This window comes from Phlebotomus papatasi, chromosome 3 (assembly GCF_024763615.1).
Source record: "Phlebotomus papatasi isolate M1 chromosome 3, Ppap_2.1, whole genome shotgun sequence".
NCBI lineage: Eukaryota > Metazoa > Arthropoda > Insecta > Diptera > Psychodidae > Phlebotomus > Phlebotomus papatasi.
In genome coordinates this window covers 45,312,197-45,329,017 of record NC_077224.1, presented here as the reverse complement: position 1 = coordinate 45,329,017, position 16,821 = coordinate 45,312,197, and the positions used below count along the sequence as shown (strand labels likewise).

Here is a 16,821-nt window from a genome sequence, read left to right as displayed (position 1 = left end):
CTGTATTTGCTTTTTTTTAACAAGTGAAAAACATTTTTAATTTGAAGGACAAGTCTCGTCTACTTTTAATATTTATATTTAAAAAAGTTTTTTTCCCTTATCTTTTGAAACGAAATTTAAAAGACTTTTCACTGCATTTTACATTTAACAAATAAATTTAATAAAAGAGAAAGGTTTTAAGGGCTTTTCAAAATTTTCAATAATGCTAAAGTAAGTGAAAATCTTACCTTGTGCTGGGGAATCATCTTCTGGATTTCCTCAATGGGGACGTCAGTTCCTACAACCCCAAGTAGATTGGCCACACGTTGTGAGTGGTTGCGCCTGTCGAAGACAGGCGTCGTCACAGCCGTCACAAGACGTCGTCTATTTTCTGCATCCTTCCCCAGGACTGAACTCTTGCCACCCATAAAAACTGGACTCCAGTGAACTGGATGATCAGCTTGGTAGAGCACCATTGGCCGGGCCATAACTAGTGCATATTCCAGCACTAGCCTCTTGGCATCTTCAACGCTATTTATCTGCACATAGTATCCCTTGTTGTCGCATGCCATTGTATGTAGTGCCTCCCTGGACCCGGAATCACCACCCCCAATGAGGTATGTGAACAATCTCACGGGCATATGGGGCCGATTGTAGTGACGAATAATCTGGTTGGAAGGAAAATTGAAAAGTGACATTGAAGAGTGAAGGAGATACCTTTCTTCATCAGTGGCTCATTAAAATTCTACTGCATTGCAATGCAAATTTTCAGAAAATTTTCACCCCGTCCACCCCTTCGCCTTATAGTGTGCCCGGAAGCTTATGGTGGGCGGTGAAAGTTTAGGTGGAGAGCAATGGCGAAGAATTTATTGTTGAGGAGAAAACTGTTTTCCATTTGCAAAGGACGACATAATAATTCATAGAAAATGAATATGTAAGAGAGCGGGAGCTCTTTGGGGGAATGGAGGGAAACAATTTTTGGGGAGGTTGATGGGGATGAGAGACCAAAAAGAGATGGTGTGAACGAAGGGAAGGAAGGAAGGCAATGGTTAGACGAAGAGGAACATGAATTATTACATTTGTGCAGACAGAGAAATTTCAAGTAGATACTTCCCACACCCCATTCTACCCCTTCAATTTGAGGAAGGATGAGTGAGATGTAACAAAACTCACATCGGCGTGTGTCTCCGAAGTGCCTGTGGTCACCAACATAATGGCTTGATTGCATTGACTTCCTTGTCCGGATTGGTTATACTGGAAATGTAAGTGTTAAATTGAATTTGGGATGGTCAGTTTGAGTATCAAAAATCTACTGGGAAACTATTTGAAAAGTCTGGCGTTATACTTTTCATCCTTTTACTCACATGATGTAGCACTTGGAAGGCTGTCTCCAGTCCAGCCGTAAAATTACCCGAACCCTCGCATTCCAAACCTTGAACGGCAACTTTGAGCTCTTTGATATTGTCCGGAGTGGCTCTGACCATTTTGTCACTGAAACAGTGAACAAGAGCCTTTGCGGAATCCGTAAAAGCCACAACATTCACATAATCATCATCTCCCAGAGTATCCAGGATAGCTCCAACAGTTGCAGCAGCCAAATGATGATTGCTCGAACTGCACATGGACTTAGAACCATCCACGAGGATAAACTGCAACAAAATCCATTTTTAGCAACGAATTTGCTAATTTAAAATCTCTCAACTCATAAAACCTATCCCCCAAAACTTACAATGTCCTTGGGAGAAGAAGCAGCCTGGACAAACCAATTTTCCGTTCGAAAATCATTTATATCCTCCTTTTCACTTTTCTGTCCTTCCGGAGGCCAAGCAGTACCTGGAAATCGCCTAAGAAATCCCGTACTTGAGCCAAAATACTGCCATGAAAGTGCCGGATCCCTTTCCATGTTGTTGGCAAACAGTGGATCTAGATGCGATGACCAAGCTATCGAGGCTTGTACATCGTCATCTGAGCAAAGAAACCCGATCAGTTTATCATGCATTTAAGTAGATGATAAATCACAATCCAATTTGAGGAATATCTATGAGCCAGACGGAATTCCTGGCACAACTCACCATTTACATCGATTCCCGGAGGAACGAGAATTGAGCTAAGGGTTAAATTGACGGGAAGACTCTCGAAGCGTCGCATTGGTCTCAGAAGCATTTCTCTGGCACCATCAGCCAGTCTCCCATCCGATGCATATTCATTTAAATGTCGAGAGTCATAAAATCCATTCCCGGATCCTGCCGGATTGTGAATTTGGGATTGTGCTTGAGGTTCTTGATCCGTTTCTGAAGATAGGGCTGCTTGTTCTGCTGAATCCATTATTCTCTGTTTATTTAAAAAAGTTTGTTTTTATTTAAATACAAACAAGAATGATAGTATAGTTCATGCCACCACTGAGCTTATGACGATCATAAAGATGATTTATTACACTAAAAAATATAATAGGATCACTGCGAATCCCTACAGAGAGGGACAATTAAAAACTCGCATTTATTGTTCGCTGAGATGAAAGGACCATAATGTGAAATGATGTTATATTAGAGTGGAAAATAGAACTATTTCGTTAACAAAATTTCAACTTGAAAGTTTTTTTATTAATAAAAAAATTTTAAGGAAAATTCTATAATCAGGGACTTTTCCGGTACACATTTTTTTAAGTCTTGCCAGAGCTTTCGGTCCCGATGTCTCATCCACAAAGATAATTCTATAAGGCAGTGAACTATCCTTTAAGTTCTCCTTTAAGAAACGGATTTTTTTCTTAATTCCAATAAACGAAAAGTCATTTCTGTTTTTATTAAAAAAGTAAAACGTACTATATTTGACAATTTTTTTTTTGAAAACAAAGATAAACCAAACATAATGATTTAATTAAAAAACAAATATAGCATCAAAAATCTAAAAAAAAGATTGCAAAACGTTTTAGCTTTACGTAATGCTCGAATTCATTAGTTCTCTGTGAATAATCTTGAATAATTAGCAAACCTAAAATAACGCGGTTTTAGAGGTAGGGGGAAAAAGGCAAGGACAATCTCCCCTATACAATAAAGAGTTATGGTCGTATAGGGGGGAGGGGTCGTTTAAGATCGGAAGTCGATATCAATTACCATTTAGATTCCAGATCGAAAAAATAAATACGACTAATAAATAAAAATATTCGAACAAAATATGTCATTGATGATTGAGATCAATGCAGCTGGTTTAGAAATTTCAAAATATTTCCAAATGATCCAAATTCAATCTATCCCTGGAAATTAAATTAATTAGAAAAATGGAGATTCAGAATTACTCTAAGTGAAGGCTTAAATGCAGCGGAATCCGAAATGGAAAACCGATCCCTGGGCTTAACGTTGATCTTAATTTTTCGGTTAAATACGTAAGTGTAGCCCAGTATGATGAGAAAATCTGCATTCTCAACTATTTTAATATTAAATTTTATTTCTTTTTTTTTTACCAATAAGGAACCTTTAAACCGTTTTGGGGAGATGGAGATTGTTTTCTTATGCTAAATAAGCCTTTAAAAAGATGCTTGGTTTGAAGGCCTGTCTTGTTTTAAAATAAATAATAAAGTAGAAAAAAATAGTTTTTGTGGTAATTTTAAAAGAAATGCTCACACTTAATAAAAGTAAAAGGATCATCTTGGATACTTCGAAAAGTATCGATTTTAAACGATTAAGTTTAAGTTTAAGTTTATTGAAAAACCACGAAAAATAGGCTGCAATCCTCTTACAATTGCATGGCAGGGAAAAAGAAAAGAAAAAAAGAAAAAAGAATGTGAGGAAATAATGTGCCACTACTAAATTTGAGGAAGAGATGACGAAGACAGCAAAGATATTAGAGAAACCCAGTCTGGAAATGCCTTTGAATTCCCAAACGAGAGTCACAAGCCTTACGGGGAAGTGCGTTGTATAAAGCAACTCCTTTAACGATTGTTTCATAAATGAATAAAATATTGAAAAGTTAACTTTTGTGTTCAAGATGAGAGAAATATGTTATGAATGGGGTAATATGGGGTAATTTGGAATCATGTCTAATTCGGAACTTTGAGATTTCCTAACAATTTTAGATAACCAAGAAAAAAAACAACGAAGAAGTACTTTCAAATATAAAGCCTTGCACTTTTTTCGTGGTTTCCTTTTTCTCTTTGACCATCTGAAACATTTTACCCTAAATAAGTTCACGATAAGATATGTTTTTTCCTGATAAATGTGCATTCAAAGTTTGGAATTTGATATGTTCTTTAAAAAAACGGGGATCTCAGTGGCGCAATAGAAAAGACCGTTGGTTCTTGGGCAGTGAGATCTCTGACTCGACTCTCACAGCTGTGAGTTTGAGCGCCGCCCGGTACAAAAATCTGAATGTCTAGAAAAATACAGCTTCACTGTTACGTTTTAATAAAATGCACCGCCCCTGCCCAAATACTCCGGAAACATGGAAGAAACATCCACGCTGCGAGGAAGGCATTCCTGGGCGATCTACGATCAGCAGATTCTTCCAACACGAGCACGTTGTAAAGATTACATTGTAATACAAATAAAGTGTCTCGATACGGTTAATAATAATAATTTGAAAACAATCCAATATTAATCAGTATAATCCTTTTATACACTTATATAGTCCCGAGTTATATGACATAGGGTACGTGTGCCAAATTTCGACATAATTGCACGCAAGCTTGAAATGTAATATTTTTAATATAAATAGAATTTTTTATTCCTTCTTTTTAAGGAGTGTTGCTTGGAATCTTGTAGACAATTTATCGTCTTAATTGTTCCTAAAATCATTCTTAATACATTTTTTAAATGAATAAAAGTGTAGACATGGCTTTGGTGTTTTATTTCGGCCACATTCATTCTCATAGTTCTTTGCCCTTCGGGAGTTCTTCCAAAGCCTTTTTCACACCATCTCGTTTGTCGAAACTACATGTTTTTGTTATTTTTTTCTTTGTATAATCTCTAAAGTATGCGAGAACTAAAAATTCATGGAAATTCGAGAAGCAAAAGAGTTGGACGGAATTGCAAGCTGGCCGGAATTTGGCACACTTACATTAATTTAATTTTTTTTAAACTTTTCTTAAAATAGCCCTACCTGCAACTTTTCCAAAAGAAGATAATTTAGAATTTTTCAAAAGTATCAAAAAGATCTTTTTTCTTACTATAGTTTCTATTGTTACTATTGGCAACTTCAATGCAACCATTACATATTTCAACTTCAAATTTTGTGTTTTTGAAAATTACTTAAGTATTAAATAAAAATTGAGATTAGAAATGGCTAGTTTACATGGTCAAATTTTCCCTAACTTCAAAGTTCATGAACCTTATTGTTCAAGGGACAGATGCTATTAGAGATTGTAAATTTTGGTGTGACATTACCTAATCTTTCATGTCTTATTACACACTAAATGAATTTGTCATTGCTCTTCAGGCATTATAAGTTTAATCATGATAATGAATTTCTCTCTCTCTCTCTGAAAATTGCTAGTTTATCTAAATTGGACATCTGAGTTTGAAGATTGTGGGTAAAATCCGTCTCCTGATGCAGCTCAAATATTTGTCAACTATCGTCTCCATATAGACACACTAAAATGCTCCATTTCTTCTTCAACGTCAATTTACGAGGCAGCACTATATTTGAGGATGGAATCCCTTTCCCAGAAAATTCGTTTCCAATTGAGTGTATATACGCTGAAAAAAGGGACACAGACTGATGCATTTTGATGCATTTTCCAACACGATGCTAAAATTGAAAGACATGGTATAGGAAAAAAAGCCTTGAAGATGGTACGATATTTGAAATGAGAAGGGTTTTGCAGGAAAAGCACAAAATCATGGGAAAGACGATTTTCACTGTTTAAACATCCCTCAAATGTTCGAGATGAGGAGGAAAAGTGGCAAAGTGTAGCTACTGATTGAGTTAGCAAACGAAAGCTTTGGAGTGAGCTTTGAGTGTGTGGAAAATCGGAAACGTTGGACAACAACATCTTATAAATGGGACGAAATGCGACAAATGCACTACTTGCAATAGAAAGTTAATAATAAATCCGTTTTAGCTCACGAAAGCTGTGATTCTTTCACTGTGAGAATCTGGATTGTTAAAAAATTTGCATGAAAGTCATACCTTCAAAACTAATTAATTCACAAATTTATTGATACTCTGGATTAGTCTCAATTAGAGCAAAAATTCAGCAAACTTATTTTAGGAATTTTTTTGGTTTGTGATGCCATAAGTCCTACTAAATTATTATAAAGAACTATTTTTTGATTACAAAATAAACGAATTTTCACAGCAAATGGAAAAATGATAAGGAGAAGCGGGGCACCGGGGCACCACTGAATTGAGGCATATTTGAAATAAGATATTTTTCTACTATTTTTAAATGAAGCTGGACCTTATTATGATAATAATTTTACTTCCCAAACCAATTATGAAGCTAAATTACATATAGGCAGGGCTCATTTCAAAATTGGCAAAAAATAGGACGAAAAAGTCCTATTTTAAAAGTACTTCAAAGGTGCTTAATTTACCGCTACTACTTTTAAATAGTAGGGGAGACTGGGGCAAAAAGTCACAAAACGGATATTTTATTTTTTTACCAGCTACTCGAGCGCTCCAAAAATTTCTAATTAGCGCAGTTTTATGGGAAATTTACCGCTCTACAACTTTGTGAAAGTAATTTTCCTCTATTTTGTAAGGAAATACGTTTATCGAGCCAATTTCTAAAAGGTAATTTTGTGACTATTCTCAAAAATTCTGGGGCAAATAGTACCAGGTATGGGATATTATCATATTTTGATTTGCTTTATTACGGGCTTTCGTAAATTTGAAAAAATACCTAGGGAACATATTTTCATAGAAAATTTATTAATCTACATCTTTCTAAAACACCGGTTTCTCTGCGTGAAAAGTGAGAAACCGAGAAAAGTGCTTTTCAAGCTATTTTAGAAAAAAAAACACACACACACAAAAGACTGCAAATCGTTTGACCAATGCAAACAAACAAGCGGTGAGACATGATGATGACGTTTCTTTTCGCCGTGAGACATCACACATTTGCTTCGCTTTTTTGTTACTTTTTGCTCTATGACTCTATAACTTTTGTTACTTTTTACCCCAAGTGGCCATTTTTAATAAAAGGATTTCTGGAGAAAAGAACTTTTGTGAAATTCTAAAATAGATAGCGGATTCGTATTCAAAAAATCCAAATTATTTAGAAAATATTCACCAGTGCATCAAATTTAATATAGGTATCTAATAATTGATATCTTCTGCACGGAAAATATTTCAAAAATAGGGCTAAAAATTTCGATATTTTTTATTTTCTAAATTCTTTGTTCGAATTCTAAGAAACTTGCGACATTGAAGAAGGTCTATGGAGGCTATCTATTGAAAAAAAAATTGAGCCGCTATCTTTCTTACCTTGGAAGATATTGAATTTTGAATTTTTCGATTTGTGACTTTTTGCCCCAGTCTCCCCTATTTTTTGACCTGAATTCTACAATAACTTGTTTCAAAAAGAAAAACCTTAATAAACGATTTTTTTTTAATTATTAAGGCTTATTTTTATTTTTTTTTACAAATTGGCTCCCAATGGTATGCAAAAAATGCATAATTGTGTGTGCATAATCTCGACAAATGCGTAGTCCCGAAGTGCGTAATCCCGGGACCCCATGTAGTTTTCAAAATAAAACAAAATAAAAAAGTATATAATAATTAAAAAGGGACAGATAATCCTAACCGGCTTATGTAGGTGAGATTCTTAATGTAAGCTAACTCGGAATGCATGCAAATTCGATTTAGAGCTGAAGTTGGTGAGATTATTAAGAATCTCACCTAATAAAACAAATGTGAAATTAAGCTTTTAAATTATCTTAAATAAGTCGAATTTTCCTAATTGAAAATAGCACTACGTATACTACTTATACTGGTATATTAAGAACCACTAGAACCATATCCAGAATGAAAGATGCTCGAAGAGTATACCCTGTAAATATAAGCCCAATCGGATATGTTTTTACTGAATCGCAGCATTGTAGTAGCTGTGATTATAAAAATCACGGTAACATGAATTATATCTTTGAGAGCGATCCTCCACCATATCAAAACCCCTTCATTATAGACTCTCTCTTGCTCTCTGGGCTGTTCGAGGATGTTTTCCAGTGACGAGTGGATGGAAATTTGTGAACAAGCACTCGCACGAAGCATCTCTCTCCTCGAACTGCGAAAGCCTGGAGTGTTTTTTGGAAAAGTGAGAACTGTGGGAGAGAGAACAGCTTCCAAAATCAACCTTCCCCGTCAACACTTTCCTCGTACTTGGCATTTCAGCCACCCCTTCTCATCACCCCCAAATCATCTCACATTGCACACATTTTGGGTGGTATGGGAGGTTGAAATGTCGTTCGTAGAGACATTTGGAATTTGCTATCTACAGCGCATTGATGGGGTTTTGTTCGTCGTTCACAGTGTGGCAAGAAAATGTTCATGCGAAACCAATGGAACTGAGGGGTTCAGGGAAGGGTGTAAGAATAAAAACTCTTTGTGGGGACTTGATCGTAAGAGTATCGTTTACAAAAACACTATAAGGGAGATGCGAAGGGTATAGCAATTTAAGGTAAAGTCTCACTTGATCACTTCTAATTCGGGGTACCATCTATATAAATTTTAGATGTGATTTTCCAGGGGGTGCTCATTGAGGAAGATTTCTGTTAATTGGCTTTAGATTAGAAAATTAAATGTTCATTTTTTAAAAGGAAAATAAAAAAAAAACAATTGCATTCTAGTGCAATTGATTTTTGTCTATTCTGAAACATTTTAATTTTAGAATATTTCCAGTCTAGTAACTAATAGTAGATTATTAGTATTATTCTGTAAAAAATATTCAAGGATTCAGTATTAATTTTTCATAATTCATTTTCGAAATCTAATTAATTCTTCTGAAAAATTTGTGGGAAGATTGGAAGGAATTTATTTATTCCACTGCACTGCACTGACTTCAGAAATCAAATCTGAGAATTTGATACCCAAGAAACTTATTATAAGCAGATTACGATTTCATGACCTTAGTTTAGATTCTAAGAAGAAGTTCTTTAATTTAAGAAGTTTAACCCTTTAACGACGAGACACTTTACGGACCGAAAATCAACAATAGAAATTAAACAGATAAACAGAATTTGTGAAACGTTCTACAAAGTTTGGAAAGTTCAGCAGAGTCTGATTCGGTGCATTTTTTACCTCTACGTGGGATAGGGACAAAAATAACCCGAAACTTTAAGTAATTTTTCTGACAATAACAATGAATAATAATTCTCAGACTAATGAAAATATTACGTATGAGTAATGTAGTTTTTATTCCCAAAAGGGTTTTGCTTAAAAAAAATTTAAGTATAAAAAATAATTAAAATCATTTTTCAATAAGAGAATTTAAAAATTCGCCATTTTTAAGTTTAAATATTTAGTATATAGCAAATAACTGGAGACTGGCAAAAAATATCCTAGATTTGTTTAACCTCTGCTTTGCAATTACGTACAAACATAAGGAAAAAATAACTTTAGGTAGTCAGGAAAAATTATTTTCTTTATGAGACACCGGAGTTCCCATCGTCCTTAAAGGGTTAAGTACGTCAGAGTATCATATTATGATGAGTGTGAAATGATGGCAGGCAAAACGACTTTGAGTGAAGAATGCGTTAAATTATGGTTATTTTAGAGGTTTTAGAGTAATTTTTCAATTATAAGGATCAACGATCAATGGTGTTTCTCGTACCACCAGATTGTCTTTCTGAAATAAAATGATTTTTTTTAATATATAATGTTCGTTACGTAACCAAGGAGATGAACTCACCAAAACCCCTAATAATTCGCTCATTGAGAGATATTGGGCTATTATCAAAAACGATCCGAAGAAGAATGCCAAATCTGTCCAGAATATCGAGGACTTTAAGAAAAAGCGGAGTAAAATGGTCAAGACCTTCGGTAATGATCTTGTAAAAGCCTTGATGAGAGCAACCGAGAAAAAGCTGTGAAATTTTGAAAATTAAAAACTTGAATAAAAAAACAGTCTATCTATGTTAATTTACATTGAAGTAAAGTTAAAAACAATATTTTTCTTTTTTTAAATATTATGTAGTTTATGATTTTGGAACATTCTCATTGGGAATCATTTTATCGTGGTTACGCCTTATTACAATTTTAAGCCATTTTGACTATATTTTAACGTAAAAAAATCCTCAATATTTTTTTGATTTGAATTAAAACTAGGGAGTAATATTTTCTATACGAATTTTTAATTAAATTTTAGGAATAGTTTCTGACTACAATTTTACGTAATAATGACCAAAATTTGAAGGATATGTTTAATTCAATTTATTTTTTATTATTTTCCTCAAGAATTTAGTCATTAATATGTAGGGAAAAAGTAAGAATTTGTTTCTTGGGTACAATTCGATATAATTATATTTTAACAGAGTTTTATTCAATTTGACAAGGAAAATTCGTGTCAATCGCCATACTGTGAGAAATATCAGTCGATTAATCGATTGTTTAATAACAAAAATTTTACCATTCTTTTCCTTAGTTCTGAAATAAATATCCCAGTTATCGGCTATGAATATTTTTAGGAAATGGAATAATAATTTCAGGAACTACGTGTATTAAAAGGGAGTAGACTCAGTCCCGGGATTATGCACATTTTCGTGACCAAGAAAAATGTGCGAAATGGCATTGTACATCGAGAAAATTTGCATACCTACAGGAGATTTCTTTTGACCAAAAAAATTCAACTGTTTAATAGAAATGCATTAACAAACAGTACTTTTTGGTCAAAGTCAATAAATTGATAAAAAATTGAAAAAAATTTACCGTAATAAAAGAAATTGAAATTTTATTTTGAAAAATAAGCATAGTGTTTTCAGAATTCTCGTGTCACAAAATAATAGTATACATTAAGGCGTATTTAAAAATGATTTCACAGATTAACTCCCAATGGTAGGCAAACTTGCATAATCCCATCAGATGCATAATCCCGATGTGCATAATGCCGGGACTGAGTGTACTTCAATTAAGAGTGACAGCTTGTCAATCTTGTACTTCTAAAATGTTTATTAGATTTTTTCAAAAACAACTGACAAACTTCAGAGGAAAAAGATTGCTTGTAGAAATTTCCGGTAAAATTTTCAAGTTTTCCACAGTTTATTCACAATTTAGGTCGTGTCTGATTTTACTTAAACTTTTCCTACCAACAAATTACATTGTGTAGGTGTTTATGTATAGCATTGGTAACAACTGACTAACCCCTAAAGTGACATAAAAAAAGCAACATAGGGAAAATGTGAGAAAAGCAGCGCATCCAAAGGAGACACACACATAAAAACGTAAAACTTCCCATGAAAACTACCCTGAATTCAGCTCACGTATTTTTTAATAGAAAATATACGGAGAGGAGAATAGAAAATTTTGCTCCAATTTTACACCCCCAAAAACCTCCTCATTCAACACCCTCGATCACCGTCTTTGAAACACCACCACACACTTTGTCCTTCAAGTTCTCCCACATCTTCTTATTTGCACCACACAATTGCCAGAGGAAAACTTTAATCAAATATTGATCCAGAAGAGAAGGTATTCATTATCGAATAGTTATCGTGTTTCACTCTATATCGAAAGCATTTACAGGCATCTCGCACTTGTTCAATGTTTTTTTGCCAAGAAGTGGGAGGGCCCTTTTCCACCAAGAATAACAACTTTTTCCGCGGTGGTAAGGGTCTTGGGAAAACTCTCAAAAGATCTCAATCTTTCTATTGGTGAATAAGAGTTTAAATGTCTTGTTTATTTCCCCGATGAGAACACTTTCGAGATATATATGTATAGCCTCTATTCGCGGCTGCATTGAGATGGAAATTTATTATTCTTTTTAATCTTTACCCTTCTTGGGTTGAATTCTAATTGAAATTGAACTTTGTGAACCATGATGATAAGGCAGAAGACTATAAGCTCCTACTTTTGCATGATGAAAAATCTGCTTCATCTTCAGCTTATATCTAATTCAAACTTATCACCAAGTTTTTAAGAGCAATAAGAAAGATAATTCTTTTATAAATTAATAACGAAAAATTGCTTCACCAATTATCTGATGATTACCAACTTTTCCAAAAGCTCTACAAAATTTTCTCTTTCTCTTCATGAAAATTGTTCTATGAGTAAGTAAAGTTGTGTATAGTTTACATATCAAAAACACGAGAAATTCTATTAGTTTGCTGAATTTTCTTCAATTCTGCACTATGTAGGAAAACTCCTACTTCAAACATTTTCACCCAACAAACTTGCAAATATCTTCTCTCTGTCGCACATATTAGTCACTAGAAATATTCCAAATATTCCATACTATGGAAAATTATTTAAAGCAAAAGTTTTTCACCACAAAAGCAACGAAAAATTTTTGGAGATTCATCATCAATCACCAAAAGTGTACATCTCTTATGTACAATGTTTTGTGAAGTACAGCAAATTTTATGAGATTTTTTTTTAGTACTTTTATCCCCAGTTTTATCACCTTCATTTCACACTCTTACTTTTCAGTTTCGTAATACAAATAATGAGATATCTCTGGTGATTTACTCTAAATCCCTTATTTTATAATCCATTAATTTTAAATCTAAACACTATTTAATTTATAATTTCTTTTTTTTTATTAGGGGTTTATCAGAAAAAAATGATTCTTCCCAAAGCTTTCGACTCAGACTCCAAGCCTTCCACAAATGGTCAAATCTGTTCTCTTCTTGCTTTGTCATACTAAGAAACCAAGAAAAAGACATACAGAACAAAACCTACTAAGAAAATTGAGAAAATAACTAGAAAGGAAAAGTGCAGTGCCCCAAATTCTATGCCCTGTGAACTAAGGAGACGTATGACATAGCAAGAAGAGAACAGATTTGACCATTTGTGGAAGGCTTGGAATTAGAGTCGAAAGCTTTGGGAAGAATCCATTTTCTCTTAGCTGCCCCATCCCCCGACGCTTACTCGAATTGATAATACTTGAATCAACCGTCGGAAAACACCAATAATCGATTTTTTGATTTGATTTTCGAATGAATTGTGATTTTTGCAAAAATCGATTTCTTGCAAAAAATCAAAATTGATTAAGATTGAGTAAAATATAAAAAAAATAGTTGTGCAACAATTATTTTTGTTCAACTAGAAGACAGTTTAATTCTGGAGCGAATAATCTTTTATTCGTTTCAAACGGTCAGTATTTTTTCTATCTATTCCATCATAATTCGACGAAAATGTAAAAAAAAAAATAAAAGAGAAAAAAAACGTGATTAAAAGTCTTCGATGTTCAGCTAAGCACTCGCACGTCTGTTCGGCGGTCCTTGGTTTCCGTCTCTATATCTTCGAAAACACTTTGAATTGGCTTCTAATTTTTGTTTTGGTAGGTATATTCTTAGATGCTTTATCTATCCATTAAAGTATAAAAATAATTAAATCTATTTTTTAAATTTGTAATTGAGACGCTCAGAGCAGAAGTGGTCTCCTTTGTATGCATTTCCCTATTAAAACAGTTCCTTTCTACTCTGAGCGTCTCAATTTAGACTGCCCCCTTAAGTATTGATACATGCCAACATATAATAACTTTTGGGGTATAGGAGAGGGATGGAAGAAATATATTATGGCAGTAATGCATTAGTCAACTTTTAGGGGGCACCCTAAACCTGAACATTTCATGTCACTATCTGTGATAATTTGGCTTCTGGCTCTGATAACATACAGACGAAGAGACGGAAAAATTCCAACAGTATAATCTCATTCTAGTAGTTTAGGTAGTTCTAAAGTAGCAAAAACAATCATGCGATTGATGTTGCTCAAATTAAATGATTTTCTAAAACCGAAATTTAAATTTTATGCAATTAAAAACTTATTTTAATTTAAGAGTAGGGAGAAGTGGGGCACCTTTGAAAGTGGGGCACCTTTGAATTTGAGATTTTTTTCCTATGTTTAAGTGGAATTGAGCCATATCAAAAAGTAATTTGGCTTCTCAGTTTGTTTGTGCAGCTAAATTATATCACGATAGGGCTCAATTTTATTTAAAAATAGGTGAAAAATCCCAATTTCAAAGGTACCCCACTTTCCACTTTCAAAAGTGCCCACTTCCCCCTATATATGTATAGTAATTAAAATAATGATAATAATTGAGGTTAATCTTAAACTGCTAGAATGTGTGATGCAGTATTCGACTTTATAAACCACCGATTTGATAAATTGCTGGGATTATGGGGATAAATAAGATCTCGCGAACAATCCATCTAGATCCCCAAAAGACCCTAGTCTACATGTATCTTTCTTCTCCGACGTTTTAGATCGAACTTCTGCACTCTTGCCTTAGACAGACTTACGGGTTAAACTGAGAGACGGCTTATAGTGCGAAACTGATGGGAATGTGGTCCAATCATTATTTGATTGTAATTACGTTAAGCCGTCTCTCGGCTTTAGTCGTAGGTGCATCATGCACATAGCTCTTAAAGTTACGGTGTTAAAAAATAGTGAGACTGGAGTAAATTTAGAAGTGATCAAGAAGTTCAAGAAGGCGATTTGAATGGTAACTAGAACAGTTTCTAACAGCCATAATTCTGATTATGGGTAACATTTTTTAGAAATAGGTTCCATATAACTCACAAATGCTTACCCGCCTTATAAATTATTTTTAAATAGTATTTTGTTATTTAAAGAGTGGGGATCTCAGTGGCGCAATAGGAAAGATCGTTGGGTTTTGAACGGATGTGGTATCTGACTCGATAATCAGAATTTTTAGTTCGAGTCCCGCCCGGTGCAAGCAACTGAATGTCAGGAAAAGACATTTTCACTGTGATAAAACGTAACATAATGCGAGGCCTCTGCCCAAAAACTCCGAGGGCACGGAAGAAGCATACACATCGCGCGAAAGGCGCTTCTGGGCAGTTTTCAATGGACTTAGCACATTCTTTCAACACCGGATGTAAAAAATATATCCCGATACGATTAATAATAATAATAATAATTCAAAGAGTTATTCAAGGTTAAACTGCTAGAATTACTATCCCTTGGTAAAAATAAAAGGATCAAATTGATCCAAATTTGATCCTTTTGCAAAGGATGGATCAAATTTCAAACTCTCAATGCACAATTATCATAATAGAACATGTTGATTTGATCCTTTGATCAAATCATCCTTTGTTGATTTGATCATTCTAGAAAACTTCTAGAATTTGTAAATATTGTTCTTTCAAGTATTGGTACAGTCTTCTACAAGAGGTAATAAAAGTGGTTCGATGTTCCAAATCCCTATGAGCTCTTTGTGTGGGTGGCTAGTTCGGATTTCTCATGGATATCATAGGATTTTCATAGGTTGCTGGTCGCAATCGTAAGCAATATCACATAGATTGTTATATTTTCTCAATTTCTAAACACTAAGACCACAACTTCTAAATACTGAACTAAGTATTTTCTGAAAGCAAAAACATTTTTGTATGCCATAGAGTTGCAGGATTACATGACCTATCTATACTTATGGCCTCGTCGAAATTTTTGGCACAAAATTATTTGGTAAAATCACAAAACCTTGATGAGCTATCGTAACATCTAATATTCTGAATTTTGTGGTTCTTCGTAATCACTTTACGACATATAATAAAGATTTGTTCGAGGAAGCTATAAGTATGGACAGGCCATAAGTAATATCCCAATCCTACGTGGACCAACCCCATCTTCCCCTAACAAACTGCTTAATTTTGTGCAAAAAAATATGGGAAACTCATAAATATGTGATTCAACTTACATAAACTTATTCTTGAGATAATTTCTGCTGAAAATTTCAACAATTTTGCAAAATTTACTTATTTCTAGAAAATACCACCCAAATTGAATTCAACGTTGGCACATTATATCAAAATGTTACTTTGTGCCATAAATTATATTTCCCCGATCGATAAGGTATATTTTCATAAAATATTCAATAAGAGCAACGAAATACTAAAAGCTCCCTGGAGGGATCCTAATTGTTCCCATAACTGTAGGTATATAGTATGTTTCAGGGGATGGAGATGCAAATAAAACGTTGAGAATGCCGTAGTAAAGGCACTTGAACAAATAAAACAAGACAAGATGAGGCATATTGAGAGAAATAAAAGTCAATGGCGAAAACTTGTTGACAAATTCCACAATTGATAAACCCTTTCTTCATCGCTCAAGAGGTCCCCATCCACTAGCCTTATTTTGGGGGGTATGAGAGCAAGATGTGGAAAAATCAAATGAAATGGGTAAATTGTGCGTCATATTGTAAAGTTTTGCTGACACGAAAAATCTGTTTCACCCACCCAATTCTGAGCCTTGGGGGGGGATGAATGATGTGGATGTGTATGATGTTGTGTGAGGTGGACATTTTTCTATAACACCAAACCAGCCTCAGCCTCAAGGGGACACACAGAGAGCTTCAAGAAAAAAAGCGGGGGACCAAAAAGGGGTTTTTGGTGGAAGACAAAAAGTTTCCTAAGTAAATCATCTTTCGTGTGCCTGACTGTGTTTGGTGTTGGGCAAAAGCTTCTATACTTTTGCAAGAAATGTTTTGTGGGACATTCACAAGAAATTACTCCAGAATCTCTTCTGGCGATCTTTTGCTGGATTTCCTTAATGTACATCTTATATATAGCCAAGGTATATGAGAGTAAATTTAATATGAAAAGACAGAACTTAATACTCCTTAATATAAGTTTCTTCCCACTTTTAATTGATATTGCAACACCGAGAAAAATTTTATGGGTAGTATTAATGTTTTTCTGGGTAAAATCAAAAAAATATATTTTTTTCGTCAGCCAA

At 34.2% G+C, this 16,821-nt stretch overlaps 1 protein-coding gene across 2 annotated transcripts in view; it reads right to left on the bottom strand.

Annotated features, from left to right (window-relative positions):
• The window catches only part of LOC129807943 (voltage-dependent calcium channel subunit alpha-2/delta-3), a 100,925-nt gene that overhangs the window by 29,822 nt on the left and 54,282 nt on the right, over positions 1-16,821 (bottom strand). For both annotated transcript variants that reach the window (XM_055857558.1, XM_055857559.1), the window contains exons 4-8: positions 2,052-2,310; positions 1,709-1,944; positions 1,344-1,628; positions 1,153-1,233; positions 228-647 (exon numbers count right to left, since the gene is read on the bottom strand). In XM_055857558.1, the coding sequence (XP_055713533.1) occupies positions 228-647; positions 1,153-1,233; positions 1,344-1,628; positions 1,709-1,944; positions 2,052-2,310 (1,281 nt within the window). The remainder of the gene's footprint in view (positions 1-227; positions 648-1,152; positions 1,234-1,343; positions 1,629-1,708; positions 1,945-2,051; positions 2,311-16,821) is intronic.